Source organism: Phaenicophaeus curvirostris, chromosome 1, assembly GCF_032191515.1.
Source record: "Phaenicophaeus curvirostris isolate KB17595 chromosome 1, BPBGC_Pcur_1.0, whole genome shotgun sequence".
In the NCBI taxonomy this organism is placed as follows: Eukaryota; Metazoa; Chordata; class Aves; order Cuculiformes; family Cuculidae; genus Phaenicophaeus; species Phaenicophaeus curvirostris.
In genome coordinates this window covers 194,703,021-194,722,726 of record NC_091392.1, presented here as the reverse complement: position 1 = coordinate 194,722,726, position 19,706 = coordinate 194,703,021, and the positions used below count along the sequence as shown (strand labels likewise).

Sequence of the window (19,706 nt, the reverse complement as noted above, 5' to 3'; positions counted from 1 at the left end):
TACACATCATAGGATTAAAAAAATTAATAGCCATGTCGCATCAGGTGGTTGGAAACGCTGCCACTTCAGTCACATGAGGCCCAACCGCCTGGCCACGGGGCAGGCAGAGCTGGAGGCAGCAGCTTTTCAGAGCCTTCATAACCAGCTATGTGGCTTTCTCTGTTCAAAAAAGAAACATTAAATAACGTCAATCCATATTGCATCATTACCCATGGAAGTGCAGGGCTGAAGCTGTCAGCTGAACTATTTTGGCATTCCCTCTTCACTTGCACTGCACCAGGACTTTATTTTCCAACAAGTACGTATGATTTGAATGCTCAGGCACATTCCTGGCACTCATTCACCACTGAGTACTACTTCACTCAAGACTCCAGATGGTTTAATGACAACATAGACAAAAAGTCACTTTTTCAAGCAGCAACTCTTTATTATTGGGAAAAACATTAGGACTTTTTTTTTTTCTTTTACATATAATTGATTTGAATAAAAATAATTTAAAAACTTTTAATTTCTTTTTATATTACATGAAAATAACTCAGAACAAGGACTGTGAATTTTGGAAGCAAGAAAAAATAGACAAAATTGTCATTTAGCTGCTGAGATGTAGTACTTTTTTAAACTCAAATAGAGAAACAATCACAATTGTCATTCCAGTGAAAAAAAAAAATCCATCTATAAAATATCTTGAAGTTTGAGAATGAAATACAGTTACACTAGAAGGTATCCATAACAGTGCGTGAGTTCTAACATATTACCTAAAATATATAACTTCTCAGACTTTACAAGCTCAAATATTTTAGACTATATTCCAGTGGAAAAACACTACAAACCTGTTAACAATCCTTTTATAGTTCTTGTTGAATTAACTTTTATTTCCTTTTGAGGATTTTTAATATAATATTTCAAGCAATAAAATATTGCATACAAACTAGCTTGCAGAACTTTATTCACATTAACTTGGATGAACTCTGTTTTAAAGTACAAATCACCTTTAGTAACAGTGATAAAGCATTACTGTTACAGTAGTTGATGAAGAAGCAGATTCTGTGCACAGACTGGTACAATTTTCATGACATCTCTAAATATGATAAAAAATTACTGCATATTTGGTAACAAGAAATTAAACAAATGGGAATTAAAATATGCTTAAGGCTGGGGTAGGATTACAGTGTTAACAAGACAAGTGTTCTATTAATTAATCCAATTTTTATCATCTGACAAAGACTTCCAATAAAACAGTTTTCTTCTTCTTTTTTCTATTTAAAACACATGCAACCTACTGTAATTTCTGTTCCCTGGCTTACCTTGTCTCTTTTTGGTTGAATATGAATATAGTTCCTCTCTTCATTAAGTTCTAGGGTAACGAACACCATTCAGCATCACCTGAATGGGCTGCAATTAAAAAAAGCCCCCAAAAGCAAAAAAAGCAACTAGCATGTCAAGGTCTTGCTTTAGAACACGAACTATTATCTGCAGAAATATGCAGGCTAAAAATGAGATGGAATTTGTGTAGGTGGTTACTTGCATTGAGTACCATACTAAATTGAATCTAGCTCTCTGATGGACTGATGGAAAATCACTCTTCACCAAGTACCAGTTAAAAAATACTATTAATACGATCATCAAAACTGTTCTCTTGTAGCAGCCTAACCCCAGGGGTCAGCTCTCTCTTGAAGAAATGCTTGAAATGCTGGCAGGCTTCGCAGCTTGACAAACAACCCAATGCCATCTAAAGTGACACAGTCAAACCCTTTAAAAATAAACATTTAATTTCAGTATATTTTAGGGGATTTTTGTTTTGTTTTGTTCTTGGCTTTTTTATTTTTGTAACTGTCTGCTGTTTCCAGCTCCATCTCACAGGCTGGAATGTTTCATTCCTTCCTCTGCCGGTTTTGTCATTTTCCACTTGGCAGATCCTAAGCACCACACCCCACTGCTCCTCACAGCGCAGCAGTCACTGCTACCACTGCCTTATTTTCCTTGTCTGTTATCCGTATCGTCAGTGGGATTTATAGCCCTGGAATGCAATTTCTGAATTAATATGCATTTTGTTTTCCTAAGGAATGCCTTATTGTGCAACCTTAGCTATGTAAAAATACTGTGATTTTAAATAATGAGTGGGTGGTTGCTCTTTTGATATAAATCAGTGATAAAATTTAGAAAGCCAAGGAGGTATTTCCACCTGACTGCAATAGTTTTAAGATCAGGTAAAATTTTGGACCTAAACTATGCCATTTGTCTTCCTTTGTTAGTTTTACCAAGAAATATTCTACTGGTAGGAACTACAGAATTTTTGAAATTACTATGCATATTTATGTTTTACTTCTCTAAATATATTACTCATTTGTTTAATTCATTCAGGAATCTACCATACTGTCATCCAACTACAGAAATACAGAAGTATTTTCTGCTTATGGAAGGGGCTTAATCACTAAGGCAAATCTTCCTGCAAAGCTTCAGTATTTTTGATTGGTAAAAAGCATTTCTTGTTGAAATAATACTGAAGTGGAGCCCAAGCCCTCCTCCATATATATGACTGTTAAGTTAATTAACTCTTCAGGACAAAACGCTGATAACATTCAATGACAAGACATCCTATCACTTTCAAGACAGCTCCAGTGGAAGCTCTGGTGGCACAACAGTGTATCTTGGGTCAAGCTTAGGTGTGAAATCCTTGAAGTTCTTAGACGCTTCAGTACCAAATACATCTAAAACTTTCCTGTTCATGAGAGCAAACCTGAAAAAGAAGCGATATGAAAGAGTGAACAGATTATTTATTTACTTCTGAACAAAAAATTAAAAGTATTATAGTTTTAAAAATGAATTTAATTTAGTTGTAAAATTATTAAAATTAATGCAAATCTCTGAAATAAAGGCTTCAGCGTGTACTTTTCAGAGACTGTAAGTTTTTCACCTTGGGCAACAAAGAATTAAAAAAAAATACATTTGACAATTTGATTAATAATGTTTTGTATTGATGCACTTTATATAACATGACTTGTCAAAAAAAGAAGAGAATCGTCTTCTACTTTTAATTCCACAAAAAAAGGTTGAAACAAAACATACGACTGTTCTCTCTCAGCCCAGCAGAGCAAACTCTGGCAATGCCTCCCCAAGCCTGGATAAAAATCTTATGGGTGTTACAATCTATGTCCATTTCTTTTCCCTTCAAAACTGGAGAGTGAAAGACCTGTGATGAAATGCCACAAGACACTGACTCCATGGAGAGACTGTCAAAATTACTATTATAGAGATTTGTTTCAGATGAAATAAATAAGCAGAACAGAATTTCTTTTCCCTCCTGTCTTTCAACTAAAGCGATCTTGGGATTAGCACAAGAGGGAAAAATGCAGCCCAAACTGGAAATCTGCATTGACATCCTCCTCCATTTCGTGTTTGCACAGTCTCAGAGGTTGCCTGCAGAGTTTCTCCAGGCATCTCAAAAAAAGCTTCTCACTAAGTCTAGTAATGTATTCAGTCACCTCATGCCCAGCTAAGAGCGTAATGTGTCATGGGGAGTACAGGCTCAACATGCTCCAGGGACTGGCCTCTGATTTCACATCTATTTTTGTAATTTGGAGCTCACTGTCACAACAAACCCCACCTTTCATAATCCTATTCATAAACTGATCTACATTGAGATTTGGTTGCTTGTTTCTGCCACGTACTAACTCAGTATAATAGTGTACACTTCACTAAATTGTATTTTCATAAACAAGTTACAGCAAAATGTGTTTTTAAAGTTAAGCATGTTAGATCCCCATAGCAAGTAAAAGAAAAAATATCCAACAAGCTATTACAGTGTAAATTTATGGTTATAATCAGTGAAAATCTTTTACTAGTTTTCCAAGCAAAAAATATTCCACTTCCAACTGAAACAGATGTCTTCTACAAAAAACTATTGAGTCTTCAAAATATTCTTAGGCTCTTGACATTTCTAGTAACACTTTTAAACATGTAGAAATCCCATGCTATCAGTGACTGTACATACTACAGGATTTCTTCAACCTGTATAGTTATTTACCAGATTCTTCATATTCCACTGAAATCCAAAAGTATTCCACCCTTACAAGTGAACTAAAGATAAAAACCCCCTTCAAGTAAAACACTCATCTGCTGAATAGTCTTAACTAGATTTAACACTTTGCTCCTGTCATTAGACTAAACCTAGCAGGGTCTCTTCAGCAGCAAAGAACTTCAAGTAAGTAAAGTAGACACTCAGCAAATTAGCCCATCCAATCTCACTATGGCTCTGTTGTTGACAGCAAATGTCATAGAAAGCTGAATGTGATCAATGACATGTTTAGACAAGCCACACCGTAACCCCAATTACATACCTGCCCTTTGTTAGTCGTAAAAGAAATTTCCAGTATGATGGTCTCAGGTTCTGAACTTCCATGACAGCCTGCAAGGAGAGCATTCTGTCAGAGCCAGTTGACAGAGTCAGGCAAAAGCTTCACCCTCTACATGACATTGCCACAACTAGTGAAAGGATAGTTACAGAAATATATATTTAAAATTATTATTTTTAATCATCTCAAGATCCGCTGACTGAAAGCAGCTGTGATCACCAGTCAGTGCCCAGCACTATCAGTAGACAAACTGTCACAGCTGAATTCACTGCTCTATATGACCACAACAAGCACAGACTGATGTTCCCAGAGGGCTACCTTTCAAAAGGGGTGGTAGTTAATGTAGATCTCATTGCAGAGAAAGCAACAGTAATCCTTATTATTCCTACGTATATGATTTTGCACTTGTGGATTCCAAATTTACCTGCTATTTTATTCCTCACTCACTCTGCGTTTTTGTGATCTACTATTTCTTGTAGTCACCTTTATGTTTCATGTTAAGGGTCTTAAATAAAAGGGTCATTGTGCACTGGAACAGGCTGCCCAGGGAGGTGGTTGAGTCACCTTCCCTGGAGGTGTTTAAGGGACAGGTGGATGAGGTGCTGAGGGGCATGGTTTAGTATTTGATAGGAACAGTTGGACTCGATGATCCGATAGGTCTTTTCCAACCTGGTGATTCTATGACTCTATGATACTTACTGCCTGAAAGCATATTGATGTAGAAATGGCATAGATGATGCTGTCTGCATGAGGAAAATAGGGAACCTTCCCTGCTTCAATGCCTTTGAAGTATATAGTCTATAAAATAAACAAGAAATGCTGAACAAAACAAAGTAAAGTAAAAGTAGCTTTTAACTTTTTATTTATTTCAACTTTTCCATGTAAAATGTCAACATTATTAACCTATGCTAATATATTTTTGTGCATGTTCCCAAATCTGATATTGATTGGGATAGCTTATAGAAGTTATTGAAGCTCAATAGCATAAGAGGCTACTAATGCACAGAACAGGACCTAGCAACAGCTTAGGTGTTAAAAGAGTAGTATAGATCTTAGAGATAAAAAGGGAAACTTCGCTATGTGAAATTCTTCAGTTTAAAAAAGCAAAAGAACAAGGCAATAACTTTTCCAACAAAGTGAATATTCACTGTTCTTAAACAGCTTGAAATCACATACTTTTCTCTCTGAGAAAACATGTAAAGTTTATTTTCCCGGGCACAGCTTGACCTTCCAAAGCAGCACACGCCTCTCTGGTCAGTTACCCTTGGCTTGCGTAAGATGACAAAAGTAGTAAAAAAAAAATAAAAAAGAAAGAACACACAGGACTTTCCTTATTTCACTGCAGCCACAATGTCTCAAAATCCAGAGAAAACCATCAGCAATACAAGATAATATTGTTTTTCTTATATCTGATGTTCTAAAAGTCAATATGGATAACTCAGAGTTGTTTTTATAGAACCAATATGCAAACTACCTTCAGAGCTTGATACAGGATTACAAGGAGCAAGAATAAACAGAGTATATCTTCTATTTCTGTTTGGGTTTTTTGCTTAAAAAAGAGTGCCTTCCTTTTATATTCCTTGAAATGAATTCTGCTCTGGTAATGGAGGTGGATAAATATCACTAGGGAACAAAGCCCCCGAGGTCTGCAAGAGAAAGCTCTGTGATTTGGCGATGATGCTCTCAACTTATTCCAGCGATGCTGTTGGGGAAGTAACCATGACTAAGTCCCAATTTTACAGAAAAATCAGAGTAAGAAATCAAAAGCTGGTTAGCAAAGTATAATCAACATACCCAAATGCTACCAACTTTTTTTCTCCCTGGGCTCCAAATTTTAACAAGTTCATAAAAATGATCCATGCTTGAAAAACGGTAATTAGAGCGAAGTTCGCTGCAAAGCTGGGAACTCAATCAGCTGAAGTATACTGAAAAACAACTCCAGCTATAGACTAAAACCTGAGTTACTTTGAGTTATCTTAGACTGTTGAATGCCAAAATTAGGGAACAAAGGCAGGAAGTTAAGCTGTAGCTTTTGGCAATAAATCTGCAATTAAGAAGAAGGCTTGATTTATATTTCTGGCAAAACAGATATTCTTGGAACTTTCAGATTTAAAAAATCTGCAAAAGCTACAAAGCAAAGGGCTATCAGGAGATTAAAAAAAATCACGGAGAATATACATGGAGACCAGTGGATAAAGGACTTTTTAAATGAGTCACAGAAAGGAAAATAAGAAAGAAATGAGACCATAAAATGGCATTGCCCCTAGGCACACATCTACTGAAATACACCAAAGCCACACAACTTTGTATTATACTGGAATTGTCTGACAAATCCTGTGAAGTTCATTTCATTTTCTGCCTTGAAAAAACAGATGAAATAAGGAAGTGTTTCAACCACAACATCTTACCTCTACTAATTTGGATGCCAGATACATAGAGATAGTAGTACTTTTGTAAAACATCATAGAAATTCCTGCTAGACACCCTGTAACAATTAGAAGAAAAAAAAAGATTATTAAGATTGTGATTTATTGTTGCTGCTGCAGTACTGTTGCTACATCAAAGCTCAGTGATGTTCCTGTGCTGCCCATCAAAGTGTGGTTTACATCATTAAGAAAAAAAAAAAGATCTGAATCCCTGAAATAAAGCTGTAGTTCAGTGCTCAGGAGCATCAAATTTCCTCTCTCATCCCACAAGGAAGAGAGACTTCTGAGGTTCCAATACATGATAGATGCACAAACAGCAGGGATGGACCTGCACCGCCACACAGATTTCATGGCAGAAGCGTCCTTCAGATCCAGTGGAGCTCATCCTTGCAAATGTGTATTCTGTCATGTATGGGAGAGTCAATATTTCAACCTTGCATCTCTACAGTTGGAAAATAAAGGATAAGTTCACATTTGTGCATATAATATTATATTGTCCCTGAAGGACAACAAAAACACACTATTTGATTGAATTTGCCTTACAATTTTAGTTGCAACTCTTTATCTGGAATCATCTTAAATACCACATTCACTCTGATGCAACCTTAATGCATATGGTCCAATTTTCATCACACAAGTCTGAAAACAGAAGGGGAGGACAGCCATCCAACTATGCACACGAGAGAAATATCTGCAGAGTTCCAACAGAAGAAATGCAAACTGCTTTTCTGGACTCACCAGCTACAAGTGCATGAAGTTCATCATCTAAGTTTCGTACCCAACGCAGGAAACAACTAGTACCCTGTAGGCAAACAGAGAGCAGGATTATCCCAAGTTATTCCACTTTCATAACCCATAGACTGGAGATACCCCTCTATAAGCTAGTAATATAGTACACAGTACGAGTTAAGAGTGTACTGTGACTCAGACCACCTGAAACATACCAATATTTTAACAGTTCACTGTCACCATTTCTTTCAAAATCAGAGAGCAGGTCAATCTAATTTGAATATCAATGCAATTCCAAAGCTGATCTTGAATTCACACCATCTTCATTTGCTGTAGCTGTCTAAACTCCTTCCCATAACAAAGTCTGTTTACAACTACATATCAAACCCCTTGAGTTTTTTCCATACATCCAATAAAGTCTCAAACCAGGAATACATTTCAATCAAAAAAGTTATAGGTGCAGATGATTAAAAGATGCAGTGAGACACATAATAGCCTGTTTGTCGATGCAGACAACAATGCACACCTGTCCAGGCCAGAATGGATGTAAGGAATTGTGGCTTAGGTGGCAGTAAAATATGGATGACTGCAGGTTACCAGATGATACAGATTGTTCCACATTTCCCACATCCTACGCATTGTTTTTTCAACTGTTTTGGAAATCCATACTTTGTCTCCAAATTTCATCCCCGGTAAATTTCTGCCTGCTTCAAAATGGTTTGAGATCTGCTTAGCAAGGCTCATTCCAGTGCTAATGGCACTGAGACAATATGATATAATTCAGTGCAACACCCTGCTGATGTCTAGTTTGAAATACATGGCTCAGGCTCTTAATCCATTTAATCCATGTAATGTGTGCTTTTAATGGAATCAAAGAATAATTCATGTTGCAAGGCACCTCTGAAGACCATCTGGTCCACCCTCCAGCCTGAAGCAGTGTTTCTATACGAATGCATGTAGCATGAGGAATAAGCAGGAGCTGGAAGCCTTGGCCCAGTCCCAAAGATACACTATTGGCGTAAGTGAAACGTGGTGGCAGGCAAGGTCAGGGGTTGGCATATGTAGCAAAAGGGCTGAAATGCATGGAGCCTGGAGTTGGCAATGGTGAAGTTTGAGAGCCTCTGGGTAAGGACTAAGGGACAGACAATTAAAACGGACGTCGTCATGGGAGCCTGCTATAGGCCACCCAACCAGGATGACAACACCAACAATTTATTCTTTAAGGAACTATGCGATGCCTCCACGTTATCTGCCTTTATCCTCATGGAGGACTTCAATTTGCCAGATATCAACTGGGAGTGCCACACAGCTGGTCCAAACAGGTCCAGAAAATTCCTCAACTCTCTGCATGATATTTTCATGGTACAAGTGCTGAGGGAACTGACCAGGAAAGCTACCTTCCTGGATTTGTTAACAGAGAGGGTGTCATGGGTGAAGTGGGGATGGGAGGCTGCCTTGGCCACAACAACCACAAAGCAGTCAAGTTTAACATCTATGGTAACAGGAGGAAAACTGACAGCAAGACCTCTGCTCTGAATGAGGAAAGCAGACTTCAGGTTGCTCAGAGATCTGCTTAGTAAAGTCCCCTGGGAAAAAGATTTTGCAGGTGTTAGGGTCCATCAGTGCCAGTCACTTTTTAAGTGCCATCCCCTAAGAGCACAGGACCAAGCAATCCCAAAATGCTGGAAGTCAAGCAGAAGAGGGAGAAGGCCAGCCTGCCTGAGCAGGGCTCTTCTGCTGGAACTGAGGCATAAAAGGAAGGTGTACATCCAGTGGCAACAAGGCTGGTTGACGTGGGAGGACCTACACGGATGCCGTTTGCCACTGTAGGGCAGAAATTCCTGCAGCCAAAGCTCAACTAGAGTTGAAGCTGGACAGTACTGTGAAGGATAATAAAAAGGGCTTTTGAAAATATATTAATAGCAAAAGGCAGGCCAGAAATAACATTGGCCCATTAATTGATGAATGTGGATACCTCATAAACAGGGATTGAGACAAAGCAGAGAAATTTAATGACTTTTCTTTTAAGTGCTATTGGGAATCTGGAGAGGCACCAGTTGACTGGAAGCTGACAAATGTCCCAATCTTCAAGAAGGGCAGCAGGGATGACCCCAGTAACTACAGGCCTGTGAGTCTCACTTCAGCGCCTGGTAAGATTATGGACAAGATTATTCTGGGAGCTACTGAAAAAAACCTAAAAGACAACACAGTCATTGGTCCCAGCCAGCATGGGTATATAAGGTGAAGGTCCTGCTTGACGAACTTAATTTCATTCTATGACAAGGTTACCCATCCAGCTAACCAATGGAAACCAGTTGATGTAATCTTTCTGGATTTCAGTAAGGCTTTTGATGATACCTCTCACAGTATCCTTCTAAACAAAATGTCCAGCATACAGCTGGATAAACACACAATACAGGGGGTGAACAACTGGCTGATGGGCTGGGCTGAAAGGGTTATAGTGAATGGGGTCACATTGGGCTGGTGACCATTCACTAGTGGGGTTCCGCAGGGATCCATCTTCGAGCCAGTACTCTTTAATGACCTGGATGCAGGACTCGAAGGTTTACTAACCAAGTTTGCTGATGACATAGAACTAAGGGGAGTTGCTGATACTCTTTGGGGCAAAGAGCCCCTGCAGAGGGATCCAGACAAATTGGAGAGATGGACAATTGCCAATCACATGAATTTTAACAAGTGCCTGATTTTGCACCTGGGACATGGCAACCCTGAATGTACATACAGACCAGGGTGAAAGACACTGGATAGCAGCCCTGCAGAAAGGCATCTGGGGTTTCTGGTCAATGGCAGGATGAGCATGAGCCAACAGTGTGCCCTGGCAGCCAAGAGGACCAGCCGTGTCCCAGGGAGCATCAAGCACAGCATTGCTAACCAGCTGAGGGAGGTGATTCTCCCCCTCCACTCCACACTGTGTGGCCCCACCTCGAGTACTGTGTGCAGTTCTGGGCGCTACAGTATAAAGAGGACACGAAGCTGCTGGAGAGTGTCCAGAAGAGGGCCGCAAAGTTGGTGAAGGGTTTAGAGGGGAAGCCGTACGAGGAGAGAGGCTAGTCACTTAGCCTGTTCAGTTGAAGAGGAGACTGACAGGGGACCTCATAGCAGTTTACCGCTTCCTCACAAGGGAAGGAGGAGGAGCTGATGTCTTCTTTCTGCTGACCAGTGATAGGACCCAAGGGAATGGCAGGAAGCTGAGCCAGGGGAGGTTTAGGTTAAAAAAAAATAGGTTATCCTATTAGGAAAAGGTTATTCACAGAGAGGGTAGAGAAGCACTGGAACAGGCTCAACAGGGAAGCAGTCATGGTGCCAAGCCTAACAATATTCACGAAGCATTTGGACAACGCCCTTAGGCACATGGTGTGAATGCTGGAGTTGTCCTATGAAGGGATGAACTAGATAATCCTTGTGGGTCCCTTCCGACTCTGGGCATTCATGCATTCATTCATTTTAATTAGAGCATGTTGTTCAAGAACTTGTTTAGTTGAGTTCTGAGTATCTCCAAGGATGAGGACTAGACAGTCTCACCGGGTAACCGGTTCTAATATTCGGCCACCCTCACATAAAAAAATACTTCCTTACATCTCTTTGGAATCTCCTGTATTTCAGCTTGTATCCAGTGCCTTTCACTGGCAGCAATATAATCCTCCCTGAGCCCTTTTGCTCCAGCTTAAAACCCAGTCCTCCCCACTTCTCCTCTCACATTTTATGACCCAGTCCTCAAATCAACTCTCTGGGCTTCAGGTGAACCTACTCTTGAAAAAGACATTAAAATTATAAGAAGAAATGAAATAACATCTGTGCCCAAAAATGGACCAAGAACCACAGATGTGGTCTCACTAGCTATTCCAAAATGCACATTTTTAACAAATAAATTCATTGCAACACCATTGACACACTGCAATTATGACAGTCAACTTTACTACTCAAAACCTGTACACTAATTTAGAAAAGGAAACCAGGCTACCATAGCCAACTCATTTTCTGCAAAACCATGCTTGCTAATGTTAATTAACAGTAAGCTGAGAACCAAATACTGATGGTAAAACTACTACAATCCTGCAACAGCATTTTGGACTACTTTTGCAGACAAGATGGACTTTTTTTTCTACGTATGCTATAAAGTAATTCCCTTGGGCTCAAAATGCATCAAGCAGTTAATTTTTTTTTGTTGTGGTTCAATCTTTTAGAATGACTAGAATCTCTCCTGCCTTACATGCTTACTTCAACCTGGAAGAAAAATACAATGCAACTCAAATCTGTGTAACAGAAAGTACATATTTAATATAACTACACATAAAGTTCCAATTATGTCACCCTTGTAAAATGAGTATCTATAGAACTAAACTACACTTTGCACTTGGAGCTTTTATAAGACATCAAAATAATTTCAGCTTTTGCAATTTAAATACTCTTTTTCTCTAAAGGCTCTTTTCTTAAAGTTTGAGCAAAAATCTGATTTTCAATAAAACTCTTAACAGCCCATTTGCACTTTGCCATAAAAAAATTCTGAGCTCTATAAACTTACAAATTCTTGTGTCTTAACCTGATTGCAAGTCAAGTTACATGCTCTTTTGCTAAAAAAAAAAAAAAATTTGTTCTTTTAATTTTTCAGTACATAATATTTACCCTGAATGATACAGAATTATCTTAACTTTGCAGAGCAAGGAAAATGACAGCTGAAAAATAACACATGTGATTAAGAATATTAAAGTATAAAAGCCACTTCAGCACTGCACTATGCAATATATTGTCCCTTAGGGCGTGTGCTTGGTCACATGCTCTTTTGGCATAGATAAGCATAATTTGATCAACTCCAACAGTGCTGTATGAATGTGTATCAGTGTAAAAGAGCAGATTTCCAAATGGTAAGTGCAATGTCTCCTCAGCTACACGTGATATATATTCTGCAATCTCCTGCTATTTAGCATCAAGTAAGAATTCCAGATATTTGAGCCAAAAAAATCTGCAAATGGCTTCTCTCTAGCAACTATGCTGCTACTGCTGGCACTACTTGTGTCTGCACTAACATGTTTTTGTGTAACAGCCAGTCCCTCTGAAATCTGCATTCACTTTCTCTTACGTATTCCCTATTTCCTCATCTTGATACAATGCTGCAAAATCCATCTGTTTTATTCAGAAACAACAGGCGATATGAGGACAGGCTGAGAGAGCTGGACTTGTTCAGTCTCGAGAAGAGAAAGATCCAGGGAGAACTTATAGCGACCTTCCAGTAGCTAAAAGGGCTTGGGGAAAGCAGGGGAGGGACTTTTACAAAGGCTGGTAGTGATAGGAAGAGGGGGAATGGCTTTAAATTGGAAGGGGGAAGGCTGATAGTATACATTAGGATGAAATTCTTCACTATGAGAGTGGTGAGGCAATGGCACAAGTTGCCCAGGGAAGCTGTGGCTGCCCCATCCCTGGAGGTGTTCAAGGCCAGGTTGGCTGGGGCTTGGGCAGTCTGATCTACTGGGAGGTGTCCCTGCCCATGGCAGCGGGGTTGAAATTAGATGATCTTTAAGGTCCCTTCTAACTCAAGCCATTCTATGATTCTGTGAAAAAATACACACAATGGAAGATTATTTTTTTATTTACAACTTGATTACTGCAATATTGAAGTAAACAGTATCAGTAATATCCAGTGGCTAAACTTTTTAGGTCTTTGTGATAGTCTAAAAGCCGAAATAAAAAACATGGCATTCATAATTTCTGTATGTTAAAAGCTTACTTTGTATATACTGACGAAAGATCCCAGAAAAGCTCCAAGCTGGAAATTTTCCTTGTTGTAGAAGAGGGAAAGTAGCCGCGATGGTTCTGTAAACAGATGCCGGAATGTGGATGGAATCCGAAGGCAACACTGGATCAGGTAACCGATGCTAAACATCCTAACGAAGCCCTACAGAAAATGGTAAGAAACCACAAATTCAGAAAAAGGAAAAGCAAAAACATCTAGAGAAGTATTTATTTTTTTACATGAAGCAGTTTAAAACCAGCTCTGCAGATGCCATGTAAAAAGCATCCCCATCCTCAAACTCAAGACCAGGTGGGTTTTTTTCCTGATTTTTCTGTAAAACAGCAAAGGCAATAAAATCACAGACAGCTGACTCTCCTTTAATTCCTATAAATATCTGAAAAGCTTCAGTGGACAAACTCTGCTTCTCTTCCACTCCAAAATTCTGTCCTCTGAAATAATCCAAATTATTTCATTTCCATGTTAGTGACTAGCTTTTAACCACAAATGGGTATATAGAGGAAAGAAATGAAGTGGAAAAAAAGAGCACTGTCTGAAGAAACCACTAGAGGAGGAAAAAGTTGACAAAAAGTAAATTCAGAAAGTGTGAGAATTAGAAATTGACCCTGTTGGTTTGGCACATGCTCATGTAATTTCTCTCAACTAAACTGGATGCTGAGTGATCCTGGAGCAAAAGAAAGGGTGAAACAAGGGACACTATATGCAGAGCTATTGAGAAAGGATAACATGGGTTCAATGATTTTATGTAACTATTCCACCTTGGATATAGATCAGTTTTTTTATACCACGTCACAAAAACACACAGACTTTTTCTTTCCAAATCCTTCTCTCCAGTTTCCTATAACTTCCCACACAGCTTCCTATCATCATTCTTACCCTATGGCTGAACTTATTGAGTCATTCTGAATTAAATCTTATCATTTTTCTGGCTGGAAGCTGCCTTACCTGAAAACTATCTGTGCACTGGCAAATAAGGCAGGCATCCAATGCTCTTGACTTCTGTAGTTCATTTTTTGCTAGCTACTTGGGGATACGGAGACAATTCCAGTTACAAGGATAACTGGCAGAGGATTTGATTGAGCAACCTTTCAAACTCAGAAACTCAAAACATTTTTGCCTCCTACAGAACTTTATAATGCATCATAAAGCTCATAGAATTTTATCATGGTTAAACATCCAGTGATATACTTTTCCTGAAGCAATTACTCTCCCTGCTATTTAAGAAGTGGTTTACGGGAATCAAATAGAAGAAAATATATTGTGCCATCCAATGATCCAGTAGGTAAGAATGAAAAATTTCCACTTCTTCCTCTGCAGTTCTTAAAGGTATGTAAAGTGTACGTACTGAACTGCTAATAACCCAATGTTTTCTGATTCTGTAATGAAAACGCCCACTGAAAGGTATGTGAGGTAGGCAGAGACATAAATGCTCTGTAAATTTTGTGTAGTTAAAATGTCAAAATCAAGACGAATGTACATTCATCCCTAAAATGAAGAGGTACCTTAGTACAAAGTACTCAGCCCTCATATTCCAAAAAAATCAGATTATTATAATACCATTACATAAAAAGAAAGTCCTAAACTCAGCTGTTACGATTGAAGGCCCAAAACAAGAGATCAAACAACAGTACAGTCAGTTGGACATTTTCACCCAGCTGTAGGAAAGGTTACTCTGATGGGGTGAGGGACACTGCACTAGGAAACACTTAAAATTTCAACAGGAAACACTCAAATATTCCTGGGATTTTAGTTTTATGAGTAGCCTACTTAAAAATGCTGAACTGAAGGACTGAGTCTTAGCTTTGATGTGCACCAAACAGCAGTAAGTAGAGCAAAGAAACTTTCTATTTAGTTTGTTAAATAAACTAGGTGAATCCATATCACACTTACAGGTGTTTTTCAGCATCACAGGAAGTATTACATTTTCTAATCAACACACAATATTGTCACTTTTGTCTTTCATAAAAAGACCTAAAATGTTAATGGCAGTAGAGAACAGCAGAGCATACCAGGACACTCACACGAGTGAGCAAACAAAACTCTACTTAGAGCCATTTCTCCACAGAGATTTTGAGATAGAACTCGGATCAGCCAGAAGAAGCGGCATAGTGAAATTATACACCTGCAAAACTCAACAAATAGCCCCCTTTTGTTTTTGCCTTTTAAGAAACAGATTTCTTTTAAAGTTAATAATACAGTCAAGATATTTGATATAACTCAAATTCAGAAAAACATGCGTGTACATAAGAGTTCAGTAATACACCAAAACTCTGTTAAACCATTGCTATACATATATTAAGAATTAGATGATGATGATTATAATAATAATAACAATAACAATAATAATAATAGGTTAAGATATTTAAATTTTTTACTGGGTATACAGTTGCTCTTTTTCCTTCAAGATATCACATTCCCCAGCAAAGAATCTCATGCTCTTTTTAGCTATCTTAGTTGTTAGGTAAGTTGTGAGGGTCATCTAATGTCATCCATAGCATCAGCAGAAAAGAATGGCCAACTGAACTACTGCTGCTGGCTAATATCTCCTCATTATAATCAAGTGGAATCCAAAAGAGGAAAATATATTGTCTGATTGCTTCTGGCAGCTCTTTTCAGACATTTACAAATTCAAAGCATTTAAAATACTTAAATTTTGAAATGAAGCCTAGGAAATCAGGTCACATATCATTACTAAACATTACATAAAAGCTATCAAGAGTTATGTCAACTAGCTAATGTGCATTTAAATGTGAAGCAGTAAAAAAGGAGCACACGATGACAATTAAAGCACAGATATGATACTGAGAAAAGATATTCGAGGTCAAGGAAAATATAACACAGACAGGAAATTTTGGCAATAAGCAGCTCATCAGATCATTAACAGATCTGAAAGCTCCCTTACAGACATGGAATTACAAAAAGATGTTCATGTCAGCCTGCAGTTATTATTGATTGACTCCAGGAACAGCCCTAGAGAGAACTGAAAATGCATCAAGAATTTTGGATCTTTAAAAATCCAAATACGTAAAAATAAATGTTTTCACTTACGTTCTAATTTTTTTTAAGTCAAGGAAAAGGCAGGCAATTCAAAGATCTGGCTGCCTTCAGAGATATTTTCCTGATTATATTACTGTAGTCAAGATTAAGTTGTACTAAAATACTAAACAAGACTGGTACAAGGATGAAGTATAGTTCAAACGCACAACTAGTTTCTTTAAAGAGAGAACAGCCTTATAAAAATGCCTTTTTTTTTTTTTTAATTATTATTTTTAGTCAGGTCAAGACTCCATTCAGTTCGACTCCATTATCAGCTGGGTTTTCTTCTCCCTTCATCCCTTTCAAGGGTCTATGAAACACAAACAAAATGTTGCTGAGTAAACAACTGAAGAGGACAGACACTCCTGGATATGACCTCTTTGTTTTTCTTGCTCTTTTCATCATTAACGCATCTCTCTATCCACCTGAAAAAGGACAGAGACTAGTGTGGGGACAGTCTACTGTAATCTGAGGAACTCACACTCTGAAATCAGGTTTAGGTCTCTCAACTAGAGTAATTCAACAAGACTAACTCCTATTTCTTGGTCGCCCTTCTGTTTTAAAGGCATTTGAAGCTGATTATGTATTCTACAAGAGTCTGATCACCTCTCTCTTTACCCACAAAGTCACACACACATTCTTCCAGCAGACTGCGACAGTTTGCCATGGAGAAAGGGCATCTTTCCATTACAAATACATTAACAGAAATCCATACTTGTTTGTCCTAACTGCACTTGTAAAATAATGGTGTTATGAAGGTACTTAGAGATGTGACTGCTGAGCATATAGCACAGGTTGTGTAAGGATTTTGTGCAAGACTAATAAAAAACTCAGAAAGCAAGCCTTGACTAACAGTATTTAAGAGGCAACTACTGTAAAATATCCATAAGTAATGAAAGATAGCACTCTATGTAAAAATGCAACATACTGAAGTTACAACAAGGCACCCATGAAAAAAAGATGCACAGGAGATACTACCATGAACAGTGATCTGGAAATGCAGAATATCAACCCATAGAATAACTCCTGCTTAATTTTAATTGTTGCTTTGACTATAACATTCACTGCAGTGTTGGACATGTATTCTGAATGCCAGACATTCATATCTATGCGGAAAACACCACAAAGGAAGGCACAGGGAATGTTTGCTCTGCAGACGATGCTGACCAAACATAAACTCTCTGTAAACAGGAGAAACACAGGTGGCCAGGAAGCACTGAATAGAAAGTCTGTGTCCCAAGATGTTATATCTTGAAGGGAACAGCCCATGAATGAAACATGAAGTGGAATGAGACATTGGCGAGAGGTTTTAAAATTGTAACTTTAGTCTGGTTTCTGCTAAGTGTGTCATACCTACAACAGAAAAGTGATGTAACTACTCTTAACTATTCATGAACGCTCTACTGCATATTCTCATCCTAATTCAGCAGAACACTTAAGCATCACCTCAAATCCTATCAACATCACTGCAACTTATATCCATGTTACACAGCAGTACATTAATATACTGCAGTGTAAAAAGAGCATAAACAGCTCCACACACAAAATGATGCTGTTAATAAACATATGTGAATAAATGTTGTGCTAGATCTCTTCTAATGCTAAATTAAGGCATAGCTCTTCTGACATAACATTAACTGTATAAAAAAGTTTAGTTTTAGAAAGTTATTTTTGAAAGTAATATGTATCAAAACCAACTGAAGATACTCAAATCCATTTTCGCTGCTGCATAAATAAAATCGGGCAAATTATGAAGTGATTGAGACCTTCTGGAGTCTTATCAACTCCTAAAACAGGCACAGCAGGTGGTACCACCTGTGCCAACCTAACACCAGCCAAAACAAATCACTATACAGTACTCCTCTGAAAAAAATGCGCTGATCACATAAATAAAGAAGGATGAGTTATGCCACCGGACATTAACAACTCTTCCTGGGTGCAGCAACTGTGACCAATCTCTTATTACCCAGAGCCCTTAAAATAAATGACTGGGGGAGCAAGCCCAGCACCCGGCTGCAGTGTGCCAGACCCGCGCAGCTGTACGTGCACCAGGGCTCTGCTGCCTGCCGAAGCAGCACATTCCAGGTGCTTTATTTAGGGTGGAGTCACAAGTGGGCTCAGCCATGAAGTGCATCACATAGTTAAACGAGTTGCTTGCTTGCTAGTCGATTTTTTCCCACACAGTTTATGTTATTCATTCTCTACTGTTAAGAAAGACCAGAGAACTTTAACCCCCCCACCACCCCGTACTAAACTGAGAAAATCTGTTTTCAGGCTTGTCACATTTTCAATAGAAGAAGAATGAGTAACAGGCTCCTTTCTTACTTCCTAAATACACACTTTTTCTGACTAAATATTTTTATTCTGTCTTTGCCAGAGTTTGTCAATCTAACTTTTTCTGCACTTACTTTAATACAATACGAGATGCAATTATCTCCATAGTGTTTACAGCATCTATGCCTTGGGCCATGTTTGCACCTGTAAAAAGCACAATGAAACACATATTAACTTGTAGCTGTTTTCAGCATCATTGATAAGAGACTTCATAATTTTTTTTTTGCCTAAATACATAAAGTGCTATGTTCCCACCACTCATTTTCCCCATTATCCATTGCACTGTGAACTTTAATGATGCCATAAAAAGGACAATAAAACCTAAGAATACTTTAGTTGCACAGCAAGAAGTGTCTGCACACTTATTTGCATCCAACCTCTTGCCATGCTACACACTACATACAAAATTAAAGAATAAAAATTCTGCTGAGTTCAACAGGGAGAAGTGATGTGACTCTTCCCAGTCTGTCTCTGCTCTGTGGTTCTGGAAGCATATTTGACCAAGCATCCGTTATCTGTGCACTTACATCCTTCACACCATTGTAAGGTTCATTGAAGGGCAATGCAGAACATGCAAATGCACAGAGATACCCCGTGAGACTTCCCTCAATTACAAGCCCTTCATTTCTGAGGTATTTGTTCTACTGTGTTGTTTTTTATGCAGCTCTTGCTTTGGACTGAGAATTTGACCTCGAGCATTTAAGAGAAACTGGCTTGGGATAGTGGGTCACACGGATTGTACTGTTGTTAGCCCTGCATTATGCAGAGTTAAAAGAAGTAATGTTATACCAGGTCTGAACATTAAATTTTGCTACAGCCAAGTATTTAAGTTTTAATGCAAAATAAATTACACAATTTATATACTGTGCCAAATATCTTGAAAGTTTTGAATCATGTGCCATGAAGTCTAATGGCCATAAATCACCTGTAAGGTCAGTTCTGTGGCAAAAATTGTAATGAGAATGTGATCAGGTTACAGGCATTTAGACTCAATTATATTGAAGAGAACCATATGGAAGAGAAACCTGTAAGACCATTAAGAACGAAAACTGAAAGTTTTCT

At 38.4% G+C, this 19,706-nt stretch overlaps 1 protein-coding gene across 2 annotated transcripts in view; it reads right to left on the bottom strand.

Moving 5' to 3' along the window:
• Nucleotides 1–398: 398 nt before the first annotated feature.
• The window catches only part of TMEM135 (transmembrane protein 135), a 185,584-nt gene continuing 166,276 nt past the window's right edge, over nucleotides 399–19,706 (bottom strand). Inside the window, exons 8-14 of one of the 2 annotated variants that reach the window (XM_069883353.1) lie at nucleotides 18,719–18,788; nucleotides 13,251–13,418; nucleotides 7,517–7,580; nucleotides 6,761–6,837; nucleotides 5,052–5,150; nucleotides 4,338–4,405; nucleotides 399–2,737 (exon numbers count right to left, since the gene is read on the bottom strand). In XM_069883353.1, the coding sequence (XP_069739454.1) occupies nucleotides 2,605–2,737; nucleotides 4,338–4,405; nucleotides 5,052–5,150; nucleotides 6,761–6,837; nucleotides 7,517–7,580; nucleotides 13,251–13,418; nucleotides 18,719–18,788 (679 nt within the window). In that variant the 3' untranslated portion in view covers nucleotides 399–2,604. The remainder of the gene's footprint in view (nucleotides 2,738–4,337; nucleotides 4,406–5,051; nucleotides 5,151–6,760; nucleotides 6,838–7,516; nucleotides 7,581–13,250; nucleotides 13,419–18,718; nucleotides 18,789–19,706) is intronic. The other variant, XM_069883352.1, reaches the window with a different exon arrangement.